At 45.3% G+C, this 18,104-nt stretch overlaps 1 protein-coding gene across 1 annotated transcript in view; it reads left to right on the forward strand.

Annotated features, from left to right (window-relative positions):
• Nucleotides 1-18,104, forward strand: part of STAB2 (stabilin 2) — a 174,679-nt gene that overhangs the window by 63,951 nt on the left and 92,624 nt on the right. Inside the window, exons 18-25 of the mRNA XM_055394412.2 lie at nucleotides 1,034-1,186; nucleotides 2,869-2,931; nucleotides 5,426-5,512; nucleotides 6,358-6,444; nucleotides 8,088-8,199; nucleotides 11,242-11,422; nucleotides 12,927-13,020; nucleotides 14,190-14,348. Of these exons, the coding sequence (XP_055250387.2) occupies nucleotides 1,034-1,186; nucleotides 2,869-2,931; nucleotides 5,426-5,512; nucleotides 6,358-6,444; nucleotides 8,088-8,199; nucleotides 11,242-11,422; nucleotides 12,927-13,020; nucleotides 14,190-14,348 (936 nt within the window). The remainder of the gene's footprint in view (nucleotides 1-1,033; nucleotides 1,187-2,868; nucleotides 2,932-5,425; nucleotides 5,513-6,357; nucleotides 6,445-8,087; nucleotides 8,200-11,241; nucleotides 11,423-12,926; nucleotides 13,021-14,189; nucleotides 14,349-18,104) is intronic.

Consider the following 18,104-nt stretch of genomic DNA (forward strand, 5'->3'; position numbering starts at 1 on the left):
GGCCTCTTCCCCAATTGACCTTTGCCACGGGTAGGATTTCCCTCGCTGGCTCCCAGCAGATGAAGGCTCTTAGTTTAAAAGAGACAAAAAGCCGTTAGAAGATTTTGAGCAGTGGAATGATGTGATCAGGCATACATCCGGGGAGACTATTTAGGAGGGAATGTAATAACTCAGAGAAGAGTGGCAGTGACTAGCGGGGAGACAGGGAAAGGGGCAAAATAGAGGTACACATTATCAGGCATAAGATAGGCTTAAGGATGTATTATACAACCTGGGGAGTGGAGTCATTATTTTCTAATAACTGTAAGTGGAAAATAACCTTCAGAATTTGCGGTGAAGTTTTTTAGTTAAATGGAAGGAATGATTGATGGTAACTGAGAGCAGGGTGGTAGCTGAGACCTGGTAAGGAGTAGTTGAATTCCGAAGGTGTTTTGAAGGAGACCAACAGAATTTGCTGAGGGATCCAGTGGGGGATGAAGAAAGAGGAAGCCAAAGATGTTTCCTGAGCTTCTGACTGGAGCCGCCGGAAAGATGGCGTTGCCATTAGTATCACCCAGTGAGATTTGGAAGGAAAGTGAGGATCAGAATTCTTTGCTAATTTGTTAATTTTCTGCTCCCTCGCCTACAACATAAGCAGGAACTTGTCTGAGTTTGTTCACTGATATCTCCTGAGAACCCAAAGTAGAGTCACTCCAATGTATCTGAACAAATGGATCTCCATTTCACCATGGGGGTAAAACAGTTTGCCCAAGGTCTCATAGCAAATATGTCACAGAACACAAATAGTTATACCTCTTCCCCAGTCCAGCACCGGCAAGGACCATTTCTGCAAGGACATCCCTGCTTAAATCAGTTGAGAATTCATTCAACAGATTCATCTTTCCCTGTCAGCCAAGCCCTTCTAACCACAATCCTCCCCTCAGCAGAAAGTTAAGTGAAGTTGAAGGCTCTTTCAAGAAGCTGCCACCATTCGGATCTGCCTGGGGGCCACCAGTGCTCCTTAGGCAGAAGGATGAAAGATGTTTCTCTCCAGGGACAGATTCTGGCAAATGACATGGCACTGGAAGAAATGGAGGTCGCTGCCAGAAACGGCCGGATTTACACGCTGACTGGAGTCCTCATACCTCCCTCCATCATCCCAATCCTGCCCCATCGATGTGATGAAACAAAGAGAGAGATGAGACTGGTAAGGAAGCTAGGATGCTCAATAAGGGAACACTAAAGAGCCCTCACAGAGCAGACCATTCCGTCCTCATGATTCTGAGGGAACTGACGGGGAGAATTTCACATGGGAGCCTCGTCCTAAAGGCTTTTCTGTCTTCATGAAGAGGCAGGGGGACCTGAGGTCCTACTTCATCGAACACAAACCAAAATTCCTGGGAGAATTTCCACACTGACCATTGCTACCCTGGTATATTCATTTTCTAAAGCTGCCATAACAAGTTACCACAAAGCAAGCGACTCAAAGTAACAAAAATTTATTCTCTCAACAGTTCTGGAAGCCCAAAATCAGGGTTTCCTATTTCCATTGCAACTTTTTGGCTCAGCTGGTTTTAATCAGTACAGCTAAATTTCAACAAGCTTTTGAACAACCTGGACCAGAGCCACCCCACAACAAGGCGGGCAATCACAGCTGCCCTTGTCCTCCACAGACTTCTTCCCTGAACTTGAACAACAGCTGCTTAGGGTGGGAGAGCTCTAACTAACTGTTGACTCCTATCAAGTCTTTCCTACAGATTGTTCAAGAGCTTATTCTCCATTTCCCCCAAAAAAAGAATCAAGATGTGGGTTTGAGCCACAACCCAAAGAATTTTAGTTAAATAAGAAGAGCTTCCCCATGGCTACCTTAGAATGAAGTCTTCTTTTACTGTTTTCTCTGGATTTAAATCAAACCAATGTGCTCTGGTTTAGGGTTGTTATGATTAGATCTGTTAAAAGTACCAGTGCATTCTCTGGAAAGTATTGAGGGCTAGTAAGCAGTAGGAACAGCTAGTCCCTTCTAGAAATCTCAGTTTTCAGAACCCATAGCTGCCTTTGGGCATGTATACTTAGATTTAGAGATTTAATTAATAACACTCTGGACCAGTTAGGATCCCTGCCGAATACAGAATTTATCCCAATGGTTCAAATGAGTAGACTTTAATTAAGAATCTGTGACAGAGGGTTGGGCAGGGCTGAGGAAACAAGCAAGTGATGCTGGGCTATCCAAGGAGAAGCAGACGCAAGAGACCAGTACAACAGAGAATCAAGGGTGGGTAGGAGTGAGAGTCACCTGTACCCAGTGGGAGCAGGTCAAAGGGAAGAAGAGGTGTCCACCAGGAGCTGGAGGGATGGTGCTCGAGCAGAGAGAGAGCAAGAAAGAGATACCTTGACCCTGTCCTCCTCCTACCGACCGATATCCTGCTGGTCCCTCACCCAGACCAATTGGAAACTGGTGAGGAAGCCCAAGGTTGACCTGCTGAAGCATAAGAACCCAGTAGAGAAAGTCAGAGGGACTTGAGTGTGTAGTCAATGCTAATGCTTCGTCCTTGGAACAGGTGGGCAACTGCAATGTCCCCTCAGGAGCAGGGGCCTCCCTACATGGCTGAGGGTCAACCAGAAGCCTGAGGCCTGCAGACAGTCTAAACCTGAAAGAGGATGAGGAAGGGGCTCCTCTGAGCAGACCTAATCACGTCTCCCAAACCTCGCTGGCATTGACATCATTCCTTCTCTCTAGGGAGGAGGCAGTAGGGGTGGGGAGAGGGGCCAAGAGTGGGATGCTAGTGGGACCACCTTTGTAAAGGGCATAAGGAGACATAAGGCCAGATGCAGTGGCCTGCTTCTCCTTCTTATAGGGACCCTTGCACTGACCCCTGTCTTTCCTTCCAGGGCACATGTGTGAGCTGTTCCCTGGTGTACTGGAGCAAATGTCCTGCTGACTCTGAGCCCACAGTGAGTGTGACAGCTTCAGGGAAGCACACGTCACCCCAGCAACCCCATGGGTGTGATTTCTCATGCTTCCCACCTTCCCTCTTAAAAGATAATCATTCCAACTAGGGTAATAAAAAGTTGGCTCTTAGCCTTCTCTATCTGGGGAGCTCACAGATCTGTGTTTGAGTTCTTGCTCACTTATCCAAGGTAAGTTGTTTCACATTTTTACTCTAATTTTCTTATCTGTAAATAGTAATAATAATAATAATAGCAACAGCGGCAGCAGAAGTAGGATTAGCATAGATAAAAACCCAAGTGCAATGCCTGGATCAAATAGCCACTCAGTAAACATTCCCTCTCTGGTTTTCCTCTTAAATAAAATCCAGTGTTTGTTTAAGAGAGACAAAACGTTACCTCCACCCTCTCGGGTCCCTGGCTGGGCCTACAAATTAAGTTGACATAAGATAAATTAACAGGAGAAAAGCACAATTTTTTTTTTACATGAACATCAGTTCAGTCACTCAGTTGTGTTCAACTCTTTGCGACCCCTGGACTGCAGCACTCCAAGCCTCCCTGTCCATCACCAACTCCTGGAGCTTGCTCAAACTCATATCCATTGAGTCAGTGATGCCACCCAACCATCTCATCCTCTGTCATCCCCTTCTCCTGCCTTCAATCTTTTGCAGCATCAGGGTCTTTTCCAATGAGTTATTTCTTCACATTAGGTGGCCAAAGTATTGGAGCTTCAGCTTCAGCATCAGTCCTTCCAATGAATATTCAGGACTGATTTCCTTTAGGATTGACTAGTTGGATCTCCTTGCAGTCCAAGGGACTCTCAAGTCTTCTCCAACACCACAATTCAAAAGCATCAATTCTTCAGTGCTCAGCTTTCTTTATAGTCCAACTCTCACATCCATACGTGACTACTGAAAAACGATAGCTTTGACTAGACGGACCTTTGTCAGCAAAGTAATGTCTCTGCTTTTTAATATGCTGTCTAGGTTGGTCATAGCTTTTTTTCCAAGGAACAAACATCTTTAAATATCATGGCTGCAGTCACCATCTGCAGTGATTTTGGAACCCAAAAAATAAAATCTGTCACTGTTTCCACTGTTTCCCCATCTATTTGCCATGAAGTGATGGGACCAGATGCTATGATCTTAGTTTTCTTAATGTTGAATTTAAGCCAACTTTTTCACTCTTCTCTTTCACTTTCATCAAGAGGCTCTTTAGTTCTTCACTTTCTGCCATAAGGGTGGTGTCATCTGTGTATCTGAGGTTATTAATGGATGTGAGAGTTAGACTATAAAGTTGAGTGCCGAAGAATTGATGCTCTTGAACTGTGGTGTTGGAGAAGACTGTTAAAGAGTCCCTTGGACTGCAAGGAGATGCATGGGTCAGAGCCCAGAGAGCCCCAAATTGCCCCTCCCAGGCTCCTATGGTCTGTACTTGGCTAGGTATCCTGACAGCCAAAGAGAGGGTTGAGTACTTCTTCCTCAATGACTTCAGAATTCTTCCAGACATCTAAGATTTTAGGATTTTACTGACTGTGGAGGTTTTCATTGCTCTCCTCTTGAGTAAGAGCCTAAGATGAGGAGTACCTCGATACTAGTTTTTATCTAACATAAAATTTGAGCCATGGATTAAATGCTCAGGATGAAAGTTGAAATCAGCACTTTTATCCCATTTCACAGATTAGGCAGCTTGAGGCCCAGGAGGCAGTATGACTTGCCTCTGAGATCCTGAAGTTAGTAGGTAGTAAGACCCATTCTCTCGACCTACCACTTACCAGCAGTGTTCCTTAGAAAGAAGATTTAACCTGTCCAGGCCTCAGTTTCCTCATCTATAAAAAAAGGGATGAGAAATATTCACAAAGAATGATGATCTCCTATGGGCAGTGTAGGTTCTCGATAAATGGTAGTTCTCAAACATTCTGAGTGGGTATCAGAGGTTAGAGAATGGTAGGAAATCTGCCCCTATAACCCTATAGACTGCACTGTTTTGTTTGGTAGATCTTTGTACAAACTAGGGTGGAAATCTCTAATAGCTCCAGAATTTCTGTGTAGAAGGAGGTTTTGTGTGTGTGTACTAAGCTGCTTCAGTCATGTCTGACTCTTTGTAACCATGTGGACAGTAGCCCTCCAGGCTCCTTTGTCCAAGAGGAGGTTAGAGATGGTTTTTAATTGAAAGGAAGGCTAAACCACATCCGCAATGCACAGTAACATTAGCAATGATCGATTAGCAATGTCTGCCAGGACATGAGAGGGGATGAAAGGTACCTATGCTCCAGGTCATCATGCAAACCCTGGCCTGTGTTTTCCCAACAAGGAAACAGAGGCCTAACAGGTGACTGAGTTCTGCCTGGACCTGCATGAGCTGTGTGCTTTAGTGCTCTATCCTGGCATCGATGGTAAACTGGAGGAAATAGATCGTCTAGTGTATAGAGAAGCCAAGTCATGCCCAGATGACCTCAAAATGCAGACTGCAATGGTTTTTCTTCTTTACTTTCTTCCAGACACTCTTTGTTCACAAGTGTGTCTACACTGGCCGAATCAAGAGCCTGAAGAATGGATGTGCCAGATACTGTAATGCCACCGTGAAGGTGAGGCGTGTGTGTGTGGCCGGGGACCTCATCCAGGTCACCACAGCCCATACAGAAGCCAGCAGGCTGGGTAGTTCTTGGGCCCCAGGGTCTGTGAATCAGAGGTTGCCAGTGGGAGCTTGACCACGTTTTTCTGCAAAGGAAGCTTTGAATAGAGTCTCCATGTGGTGGCCCAGTTAGCTCTTTCCTGCATCTTTGCATCCATCCCATGGTTCCTATGGCTCTTAATACAGAGCCCACACCCCTGACACTCCCCTACCTGGCCCTCACTCAGCAGTACCCCTGGAGTGTCTCTCACCCTCATTCCCACCTCAGCATGTGTGCCTTTGCTACTTTCTCCCTCAGAATGCTATTCCAGGTTTTCTCAGGGCTGACTCATCTCTCATGTCTCCATTCCACCATCACCTCCTCTGTCACCGCCCAATCCACAGTGGCCCCCCAGTAGCCCCACACCTCTGTCCCCAGCCACCACTTGATAACAGCGCTTCATTTTCCCAGCACATATCACTCTCTGAAATTCTCTTTTTTTTTTAAATTTATTATTTGTGTCTTCCCTGACTAACTGGAACACAGGCTCCATGAGCACAATCGTGTGTCTCTCTTGTTCGTACGGTGCCAGAGCTGGGCAGACAGCCAGGGGCAGCCCTCAGGAGATTCACGGTGAACAGATGGCTGAGCACAAGCCATGCTGTCATCCACCAGAGAAAAAGGCATTCTCCTGGGGAGGAGAGGGGGCCGATACTGTTCGTGATTGTAATAGAAATGAAATGAATAAAATGAATTTCCTTTGAGGAACTGGCACTCTGCTTGGGATTCCAAAAGGCAACATGCATTTTGTTTTTCAGATTCCAAAATGCTGCAAAGGCTTCTATGGGCCAGACTGCAACCAGTGCCCAGGAGGCTTCTCGAATCCGTGCTCCGGGAATGGGCAGGTGATGAGGGCTGAGGCTTACTTTTTCACAAAAGCTGAGGTTGACCTGTGTTGTTGTTGTTGTTCAGTTGCTCATCGGACTCTTTGCAACCCCATGGACTGCAGCACGCCAGGCTTCCCGGTCCTTCACTATCTCCCGGAGTTTGCTCAAACTCATGTCCATTGAGTCTGTGATGCCATCCAACCATCTCATCCTCTGTCGTCCCCTTCTCCTCCTGCCCTCAATCTTTCCCAGCATCCGGGTCTTTTCTAATAAGTTGGCTCTTTGCATCAGGTGGTCAAAGTATTGGAGCTTCAGCTTCACTATCAATCCTTCCAATGAATATTGATTTCCTTTAGGATTAATGGGTTTCACCTCCCTGCAGTCCAAGGGACTCTCAAGAGTCTTCTCCAAAACCACAGTTCAAAAACATCAATTCTTTGGCACTCAGCTTTCTTTATGGTCCAACTCTCACATCCATACATGACTACTGGAAACACCATAGCTTTGACTAGACAGACCTTTGCCGGCAAAGTAATGTTTCTGACCTGTGTTGTCAAAAAAAAAAAAAAAAGAATTCTTAAAACCATTAAACCAAGAAATGATTCAATACCAGTCACGGTTCCCAGGGAACAAAAGAAACAGATCAGTTACTAAAAGAACAGAAGATGTCTACAGGAGAAGGAATCTTTCTTGGGGAAGTGGCAGGGGGCAGGGTGTCCAGCAAGGTCCCTTCTGGCCTGCTTTCCTACTGTTGAGGGCATGACCTTGAACAACTCAGCAAGGCTTTCTGGACCCCACTTTCCTCCTGTGGGAGGTAGCATTGTTGGCCTGTATTGATGTTCCAAAATTTTTTAGGACCAAAATTTTGTTATTCTTTAAAAAAAAAAGAAAGAAACTGTTCAGCGAATGCTTTTTTAGCCCATCTACAAAACCTGGCTTAATGAAGTGTAAGAGCCAAAACTTGATTCATCTAGCATGGAGGCCTGGGATGAACAAACAAAGGTAAAAGTGGCTGTGGTTCGTTTGGGGAAATTATGGATCTGCACATATAAGAAATCCATGTCAAAAATATGCCTCTTTCAAGGGGAAGGAAAAACTGCCTGACCACCAAGGGGGACACCACACAGGCAAGGGTAATAGGGCGAAGCTGCTACAAATTAACCTCTGTAGCTGGGAGGTCTGTTTGGGGCCACAAGCCTGATTGTGATGCATGTCAATCAATACAAATCTAACCTTGAAACCGCTGGAGAGCTAGGGGGCAAAATGCTCACACTGAAGGGCCAAACACTGCCATTTGGAGTCACAGAGCTGAGCCCGTGCGAATCTGCAGAGAAAGGCCGGCCTTCATTCTGAATGTCAGAGGTTTATCAGTCCAACCCTTAAGCATGTGTGGAGGTTCCAGTTGTGACCGGCCCCCCTCAAATGACTTTCCGTAAAGTTCTGAATCCTGGCTCTGGATTCCTATATGTCACTGTCTTAGCTTTGTACCTAATACCCACGGCTCCACTTTTCACAAGGGTTCCCAGAGCGTCATTTCAAGCAGAACTGAATCTGAGAGAAAGAAGCAGGTCTGGAAATAAAAGCATCCGGGACTCCTGGCCAGGGGCAGAGGGTGGGAGGTGTGATGACCTGACGGCCAGGGGCCCTATCTTTGTTCCCAGTGCGTCGACGGCCTTGATGGCAACGGGACGTGTGTTTGCCAGGATGGCTTCCGAGGCTCCCAGTGCCAGTTCTGTTCAGACCCCAGTAAATACGGACCTCGGTGTGACAAAAGTAAGTGTCGTTTCCAGAGCTGCCTTCCACTCCTTAGCCAGGGTCCCCACAGCTCTGCAGTGCAATCCTGGTGTTGGGTGCCCCTTGGCTTGGTGGGTGCCCCTATCACAGGGCATTTCTTGAACCCTTGGGTCCCAAATGCTAGCATGTGCCAGGTTGCTGAGCCTCCTCACAGAGCTCTGAGATAGAAGGCCTGAGTGGTACCCTGGGGATTTGCATCTCTTAGCAAGTCTCCTGGGATGTCAGCACCACTGACCCAAGACCACCTTTAAAAACCAGTCATGTAGGGTTTCCCCATGTACCTGAACTGATCATGGACTTCTTATCAGCACATAGACTCCCCACCTTTCAAACAGTAGTCTTCCATCAGCTCCTCCCTTTGCTAAATGTGTGGCCTTGGGTTAGTTAGGCCTCAGTTTCCTCATCTATAAAATGAGGGTCATATTGGTAACTACCTCATAAGGCTAGTGCAAGTTATAAATGGAAAACACTTGCCTGAGAACAATGCCTGGCACCTAGCATGCACTACCAATATTATTATCTATTATTTTGATTCTTATCCATTTTTGTTAGCACTGTTGCTGTTATGCTAAGTTCAGTGACATAAATGTCAGGAAACTCATAGAACATGTAGAAAGTTCCACAATACTAGGTATTGAAAAATATGCAGCTATATAATCTCAGAAAATACATTGTTCTTAAAAATAATACAATGTGAATATATAAGTATATGAATAAAAATATACATCTCTGTGTATCTAAGCTAAGATTAGAACTCAGTGGGGGAAAAAAATGGCTTCCTTGGTGGCTCAATCGGTAAAGAATTTGCCAGCAATGCAGGAGACCTGGGTTCGATCCCTGAGTCAGGAAGATCCCCTGGAGAAGGAAATGGCAACCCACACCAGTAACCTTGCCTGGAAAATCCCATGGACGGAGGAGCCTGGCAGGCTATAGTCCATGGGTTCAGAAGAGTCGGACACAACTCAGTGACTAAACCACAACCACGAAGCTGAGCTCAGAACTTGATAGGAAAAAAAATGAATAGATCAGAGCTTCCTGTTGGAGTCAGACCAACTTGAAGTTAAAGCTCCATTCTGAAACTTACTGGTTCTATGACCTTAGAGGGAATTCCCTCGTAGTCCAGTGGTTAGGACTCCATGCTTTCACTGCTGAGGGCATAGGTTCTATACCTGATCAGAGAATTAAGTTCCCACCAGCCACGTGGCACAGTAAAAAAAAAAAAATTTGAGGCCTTATAAAAAGTCTCTCACTGAAGCTCAGTTTCCCCATTTATAAAATGAAGACAATACTGTACCCACTTCCTAGGTGGCTGATTAAGTTGGATCATAATTGAGGACTTTAGCCCAGAGCACGTACCTAGCAAATAATCAGTAAATGAAGCCATTCTTACTACTATCACTGCTAACTCCACTCATCTGTTACAAAACACACAACCCCTCTCCTCTCTTACCGTATCTGATTTTCACAGTTGCCTCTCAAGAGGGATGGGACACCAGAGCCCAGCAGAGTCAGGGCTGCCGATCCTAGTCCAATGCTCTTTTTGCCAAATAAGGTTTCTGAGGGGAAAGAAAATAGGGGCTTATTCCAAAACCTGTTGCTAAAGGCATTTTTATGAGGCTAGCAGGCAGGATGCTAAGACTGGGAAAGGACTGGTGGGCTTCCTGCTCCAGAGCCTCTCGTCCAGGTTTGTGACTGCCCACCATCTCACACTGGGGAGCTTCCTCTTCTTTCTGGAGTCTTGTTCCTTGCTAACTAAGCCCTGACTTTCATAAAAGTTTATGGAAAGTCTTTTTTATTTTAAATCTCTTCCAGCCCCCACTCACTGTTTCTTTTTCCTGGATGCTGGCTCTAAGCCCCCACACTAATTCCTCTCCCCGCAGTCCCTTCTGGGGCAAAACCACAGATTCCTTCATTTCTGATCATATTCAAACCCCCAAATCCTTCCCACTTGCCTTTGAGAATCTCTAGTGTTCTTTTCACTCCTGCATGCATAGGAGAGTGACTCTGATAAGCTGGCTCACGTTTCAGCAGTTTTTAAATATTTGTAATCAAAAGCAAAGTTAGCAGCTAAAGTTTAAGATGATAGCAGGCAGGTAGAAATGCCAGTAGATTTACTGATCTACTGTTAGTAACTCATGGTCACTAACTGAAATGGAATTTGAAGGTCTGAGTTCAAGTCCCTGTATGGGAACTTACCAGCAAGTTAAGCAAATTAAACAATCACCTCTCCGGGCCTCAGTTTCCTCATCTTGAACATGGGAATGGTAAAAGTACTTACCTCTTGAGGCTGGTGACTATGAATGAGAGTGGTTTGGTCGCTAAGTCATGTCTAACTCTTTGTGACCTCGTGAACTGTAGCCCGCCAGGCTTCTCTGTCCATGGGATTTCCTAGGCAAGAATACTGGAGTAGGTTGCCATTTCCTTCTCCAGGAGATCTTCCTGACCCAGAGATCAAACGCAGGTCTCCTGTATTGCAGGTAGATTCTTTTACTGCCTGAGCCACCAGGGAAACACCGTGATTGACAGGGTACAGGTTAAAGGCTGGCCAGGTGCCTAGAACAAGGTCAGTGTGCAAATACTGGCCATGAGTGAGCATCGGTCTGCTGTGATGGAGAGTGAAGAGCAAATATATAAGCCGCACATCAGAGACGGTGCTGGCAGGAGAAATCACTTCTGCTTATTCCAGAACATCTTCAGGAGAAGGCAGAAAGTGTCAGACTAAACTCTCCAACAGGAAGTAGGTGAAAATTGAGCTCCTTGGCCTCTTTCGTTCATCACAACCCACCCTCCCACTGCACCGCACACACAGAGTTACACAGCAGTGCAGAGGTCGAGCTCGTCTGAGAGCTGTCCTGGCACAGGGGCAGAGATGCTGCCAGAGTCTCCCCAGGCTCAGCCCCAGGTCTGTCCTGACAGGAGTGAGGCGATGGGGGTTGCGGATGGGGGGCTTCCTCTGTGACCCGTGTGCCCATTGCTAAGCTTGTCCCCAGGCCCTGAACGGCCCTTTTCCTTCTCTTTCAGCATGTCCATGCGTTTTCGGAACGTGTGATAACAGGATTGACAGCGATGGCACCTGCCTTCCTGGGACCTGTAGGAACGGCTCTGCGGGGAGATTCTGCCACAAGCAGACCTCAGTCTGTGGGCCCTACATGCAGTTCTGTCACATCCATGCCACCTGTGAATCCAGTGATGGGACACCAAGGTAAGCCCAGGGCACCCTGTTACCTGCAGACAGACCCAGCCCGTATCTAACCTCTTCGTAAACCAAGGCCTATTCTCTCCAGCTGCCAGCACGACTTTAGTGGAGAAAACCTCAGACTGAGCTGGGTTCAAATTGTAGTACTTCCTACTTTCGAAACTTAACCAGCTGTGTGACCTTGGGCAGTTACTTAACCTCTCTGAGCCTCACTTTCCTCATCAGTACAATAAGGGTGATGTTGCATACCTGGCAGGGCAGTTGTGAAGGTTAGAACAACTGAAAGCCAAAGCACCCAGCACCAGGACTAGTACATCATAGGTCTTCAGTCATGGAAACTGCAATGATTACCATCACTCATGTGAAAGAAAAGATTTACCCAACTTTCCAACCCTTTAAAATCTCTTTTACTTCCTAAGATCATTAATAATAACTCCCATATTAAAGACATCTTACAGGAAAACTGGGTCTTTGGATCACCAGTTGATGTCTTAATGTTGTCTAACATGTACAATGGGCTGGGGGGGAGGAAAGTCAGAGGAAATTTTCCTCTCTGGGAATATATGGTTCAAAAGCAGCACCTACACAAAAAATTTCCTGGAAAATGCAGACCTGAGGAATTCTTGGCCTTATTTTTCCAGCACTTTTCTTAATTTGGGCTTCCCTTGTGGCTCCGCTGGTAAAGAATCTGCCTGCAGTGCAGGAGACCTGGGTTCAGTCCCTGGGTTGGGAAGATCCCCTGGAGAAGGGAAAAGCTACCCACTAAAGTATTCTGGCCTGGAGAATTCCATGGACTGTATAGTCCATGGGGTCACAGAATCAGACACTGAGCAACTTTCACTTTTCTTAATTTAGAGTTACCTAGTTAAGGTCATCCATCCCTGTTTATGGCCAACCTCCCCCACCAGTCTGCAGGTGGCATAGGGGAAAGACTGACTCTGCTCTTCCATGGTGGTACAATAGAAATGCATCTTCCTAAGGGGTTATATGGACTTCCCTGTGGCTCAGACAGTAAAGGATCTGCCTGCAATTCGGAAGACATGGGTTCAATCCCTGGTTGGAAAGATCCCCTGGAGAAGAGAATGGCCACCCACTCCAGTATTCTTGCCTGGAGAATCCCATGGACAGAGGAGCCTGGCAGGCTACAGTCCATAGGGTCGCAAAGAGTCAGACACTACGGAGCAACTAACATTTTCACTTTCACACATAGCTTTATAAAGATGTTAAACCCACTTTCCAGATAAGGAAACAGGCTCCCAAAGGTTAAGGGACTTACCCAGGGTCACACAACCACTAAAAGGTGGGGCTGGATTCCCAACCAGGTGTGTCTGACTACAGAGCCAGGAGTGGCCATGACCACTATGCCATTTGCTCCCCTCATAAGGCAGAGCATCAGGGCACTCAGCCATGAACCCATCCACCTCTGGCTAGCTGGTCTTTTGGGGAGTGGGGTGGGGATAGTTGGCACTTATATTTCTGGTGCTGACTGTGTGCTCACTCTTCTTTGCAGCTGTGTTTGCAAACCAGGATATGAAGGAGATGGAAGCTTCTGTGTGGAGATGGACCCTTGTTCAGGATCAACCCCGGGGGGCTGCAGCCGCTATGTGAGTGCTGAGCTGTTTATCTCCAGGCTGCCGGGTATTTTAGGAAATTCTGAAGGAAGGCCTTCCAAAGGCAGTGCTGAATGACTTCATGGCATGAGGCATATTTGCTTGAACCCTGCGTTTTAAAGATGGTGCTGGGTGCTTTCTGTGACCCTCCACTTCTGAAATTCACATGTGCTAGGGGTCTAGGACTCTTGGGCTCCTAAAAATACAAACAGAATCAGATAGTCTAGATCATTAGTAATAAACTTGTGATTCAGACGTTACAACTTACAAGTGACTTTCACGTAACGTGATCTCATTTGCTTCTCTTACCAACCCAATGAAACAGATGTTGTTCATTCCCATTTTACTGATTAGGAAACTTAGGCTCAGGGACATTGAGTGACTTGCCTTAAGATCTATTAGTGTCAGGGCTGTACCCCAAACTGACCATCGCTTTCATTAATAACTTTGGAATATCACCACCACCACCTCGCCAAGGTCGCTTTCATTCCTTACCTACAGTTTAATAACTGCTGTGCCTGCTGCTTCTCTATAGCCACAGCCAGAGTGGATCAGATCCTGTTTCCCCGCATGCTGAAACCCCTTCAGGAAAGATGCAAGTGCCTTGCCCAACTCTCCAGACTGCCTTTGGACAAGCCCCGCCCACTCAGCCTCATCTACACAGCTCTCCTTGCACTTCTCACTGTGTCCTTCAGCCTCCTGGTGTGGTCATCCTGAAAGACCTGGAACTCGTCCACATAGGAACTTGGGTTAAAACATCCTGTATACCTGGGTTTATGCCTCTTTATGGATGTGTGACCTTGGGCGAGTCACTTAGCTCCTCTGAGCCTCAGATCCCTTATCTGTAAATAGAGATAATCACAGTACCTTTCTCAAGATGAAGGCTTACACCTGCAAAACATTCAGAACCGTCCCTGACTCAATAAATGGCAGTGATGTTAGCAACGCTGGCCATTAGCTGGCCAACGACAAGCCAATTTGTTCTTTAAATCATCTTAGCTTTTCCATCGATCTCAATGCAAGTGTTTATTTTAATCATTTCCATTGTACTCCATGCAAATATATACCTCTTCAGGGGACCTCTGGAAATCCTTCTTTGGCACTTACAATCATGTGGCTGGCCTGGGGTTTCAGAGGCGTTGTTGCTGCTTTTCCTCTTGTAGGCAGAATGCATCAGAACTGGCAAGGGGACCCACACCTGCGTATGCCGTCAGGGATGGACCGGGGATGGAAGAGATTGCTCAGAGATCAACCCTTGCTTGCTTCCCAGTGCTGGCGGCTGCCACCACAATGCGACCTGCTTGTATGTAGGCCCCGGGCAGGTAGGCGTGATGAGGTGGAGGGCAAAGAGGAAACACGATTCCTGCAGTGGATTTTCTTCTTTTCTCTATACACAGAAGTACTCTGGCTAGAACTTACTGCAGCTCTTTAATCGTTTGTAACAATGGGAAGGAGTTAATTGTCACAACAAACCTATGACTAGGTAGTATATTTTCTTTTACCTTTTGATCCCATTCACCCACACCCCACCTCTGGCAGCCACCAAACTGTTCTCCATATCTATGAGCTTGGTTTTGTTTGTTTGTTTTTTACATTCCATATATATGTGGGATCACATGTTGCCTTTTTCTCACCTGTTTCACTTAGTATAATGTCCTCAAGGTCCATCCATGATGTTGCAAATGCAAGATTTCACTCTTTCTTTGGCCGAATTGTATTCTAATGTATACATACACCACATATTCTTTATCCATTCATCTCTTGATGGTCAGTTTGGTTGCTTCCATGTCTTGGCTATTGTAAATAATGCTTCAGTGAACATCAGTTCAGTACAGTTCAGTCGCTCAGTCGTGTCCAACTCTTTGTGACCCCATGAACCACAGCACGCCAGGCCTCCCTGTCTATCACCAACTCCCAAAGTTCTCTCAAACTCATGTCCATTGAGTCGGTGATGCCATCCAGCCATCTCTTTCTCTGTCGTCCCCATCTCCTCCCGCCCCCAATCCCTCCCAGCATCAGACTCTTTTCCAGTGAGTCAACTCGTCGCATGAGGTGGCCAAAGTATTGCAGTTTCAGCTTTAGCAGCAGTTCTTCCAATGAACACCCAGGATTGATCTCCTTTAGAATGGAGTGGTTGGATCTCCTTGCAGTCCAAGGGACTCTCAAGAGTCTTCTCCAGCACTACAGTTCAAAAGCATCAATTCTTCGGCTATCAGCCTTCTTCATAGTCCAACTCTCACATCCATACATGACCACAGGAAAAACCATAGCCTTGACTAGACGGACCTTTGTTGGCAAAGTAATGTCTCTGCTTTTTAATATGCTATCTAGGTTGGTCATAACTTTCCTTCCAAGGAGTAAACTTCTTTTAATTTCATGGCTGCAATCAGCATCTGCAGTGATTTTGGAGCCCAAAAGAATAAAGTCTGACACTGTTTCCACTGTTTCCCTATTTCCCATGAAGTGATGGGACAAGATGCCATGATCTCTGTTTTCTGAATGTTGAGATTCAAGCCAACCTTTTCACTCTCCTCTTTCACTTTCATCAAGAGGCTTTTGAGTTCCTCTTCACTTTCTGCCATAAGGGTGGTGTCATCTGCATATCTGAGGTTATTGATATTTCTCCCAGCAATCTTGATTCCAGCTTGTGCTTCTTCCAGCCCAGCGTTCCTCATGATGTACTCTGCATAGAAGTTAAATGAGCAGGGTGACAATATACAACCTTGACGTACTCCTTTTCCTATTTAGAACCAGTTTGTTGTTCCATGTCCAGTTCTAACTATTGCTTCCTGACCTGCATACAGGTTTCTCAAGAGGCAGGTCAGGTGGTCTGGTATTCCCATCTCTTTCAGAATTTTCCACAGTTTATTGTGATCCACACAGTCAAAGGCTTTGGCATAGTCAATGAAGCAGAAATAGATGTTTTTCTGGAACTCTCTTGCTTTCTCCATGATCCAGCGGATGTTGGCAAATTGATCTCTGGTGCCTCTACCTTTTCTAAAACCTGCTTGAACATCTGGAAGTTCACGGTTCATGTATTGCTAAAGCCTGGCTTGGAGAATTTTGAGCATGACTTCACTAGCGTGTGAGATGAGTGCAATTGTGTGGTAGTGTGAGCATTCTTTGGCATTGCCTTTCTTTGGGATTTGAATGAAGACTGACCTTTTCCAGCCTGTGGCCACTGCTGAGTTTTCCAGATTTGCTGGCATATTGAGTGTAGCACTTTCACAGCATCATCTTTCAGGATTTGAAATAGCTCAATTGGAATTCCATCACCTCCACTAGCTTTGTTCATAGTGATGCTTTCTAAGGTCCATTTGACTTCACATTCCAATGTCTGGCTCCAAGTGAGTGATCACACCATCGTGATTATCTTGGTCATGAAGATCTTTTTCGTACAGTTCTTCTGTGTATTCTTGCCACCTCTTCTTAATATCTTCTGCTTCTGTTAGGTCCATACCATTTCTGTCCTTTATCAAGCCCATCTTTGCATGAAATTTTCCCTTGATATCTCTAATTTTCTTAAGGAGATCTCTTGTTTTTCCTGTTCTGTTGTTTTCCTCTATTTCTTTGCATTGATCGCTGAGGAAGGCTTTCTTATCTCTCCTTGCTATTCTTTGGAACTCTGTATTCAGATGCTTATATCTTTCCTTTTCTCCTTTGCTTTTCGCCTCTCTTCTTTTCACAGCTATTTGTAAGGCCTCCTCAGACAGCCATTTTGCTTTTTTGCATTTCTTTTCCATGGGGATGGTCTTGGTCCCTGTCTCCTGTACAATGTCACAAACCTCTGTCCATAGTATGGGTGAATATGGAGGTGCATATATCCTATCAAGTTAGTGTTTTCATATTTTTCAGATAAACATCCAGAAGTGGAATTGCTGGAACACATGGGAGTTCTGTTTTTAACTTTTTTGAGGAAACTCCATACTATTTTCCACAGTGACTGCACCAATTTGCATTCATACCAACAGTGCACAAGGATTCCTTTTCTTCACATCCTCGCCAACACTTTATTATTTCTTGTCTTTTTGATGATAGCCTTTCTTACAGATATGAGATGAGATACCTCACTGTGGTTTTGATTTGCATTTCTCTGATTATCAGGGATGTTGAGCATCTTTTCATGTACTTATTGGTTATCTATATGTCATCTTTGGCAAAATGTCCATTCAGATCGTTTACCCATTTTTTTAAATTGGATTTTTTTTTTTTTGCTGTTGAGTTATATGAGTTCTTCTTATGTTTTAGATATTAACCTCTTAACAGATTATGACTTGTAACTATTTTCTCCCATCCCATAAGTTTCCTTTTCATTTTATTGTTGCTTCCTTTGCTATGCAGAAGCTTTTTCATTTGATGTAATCCCACTTGCTTTTTTTTTGCTTTTGCTACCATACAGGTACTAATACATAAAAAAGGAGATTGAGGCATGGAGAAGTTACATACTTTGCTCATGTTACACAGAACCCAAATTGTGGTGTGAAATTCACAACCAGACAGTCTGACTCTGGAATGTCCCTCTTGGTCACCACCCTTGATCACACTCTGTATTTCTCTGTAACACTCTACAGTTTGTTGATCACTCTCACTTAACCTCATTTAAGGGACACTGAGGCAGAATGAGCTACTTCTTAGGAGTTAATTTCTCTCCAAGTGAAGTGATGGCAATTGTATCATGATTGTAGCCATGAAGAAGTCCTAATCATAAAGAACTCATTGCATTCTTATCTCTTGCCAAGCATTTGGCCAACAATTCCATTCGTTTTAGACTCACCAGAGTTGCCACATTGCACTTGAAGAAGAAAAACGATTTCTTGGTATCAGTATTAGTTTGCTAAGACTGCTGTCACAAAATATCACTAACTGGATGCCATAGAGCAACAACGTTGTATTGTCTCACAGTATGGGAGGTTTGAGGTCCAAGATCACGGTGTCAGCAGGTTTGGTTCCTTTTAAGGGCCGTGATGATGAATCTGTTCCATGCCTCTTGGTGTTCCTTGGCTTACACATGCATCACCCTGATCTCTGCCTTCATGTTCACGTGACCTTCTCCCTCTGTGCCTGCCTATGTACAAATC

Source organism: Moschus berezovskii, chromosome 6, assembly GCF_049115385.1.
Source record: "Moschus berezovskii isolate FMDL1 chromosome 6, NW_MosBer_1.0, whole genome shotgun sequence".
NCBI lineage: Eukaryota > Metazoa > Chordata > Mammalia > Artiodactyla > Moschidae > Moschus > Moschus berezovskii.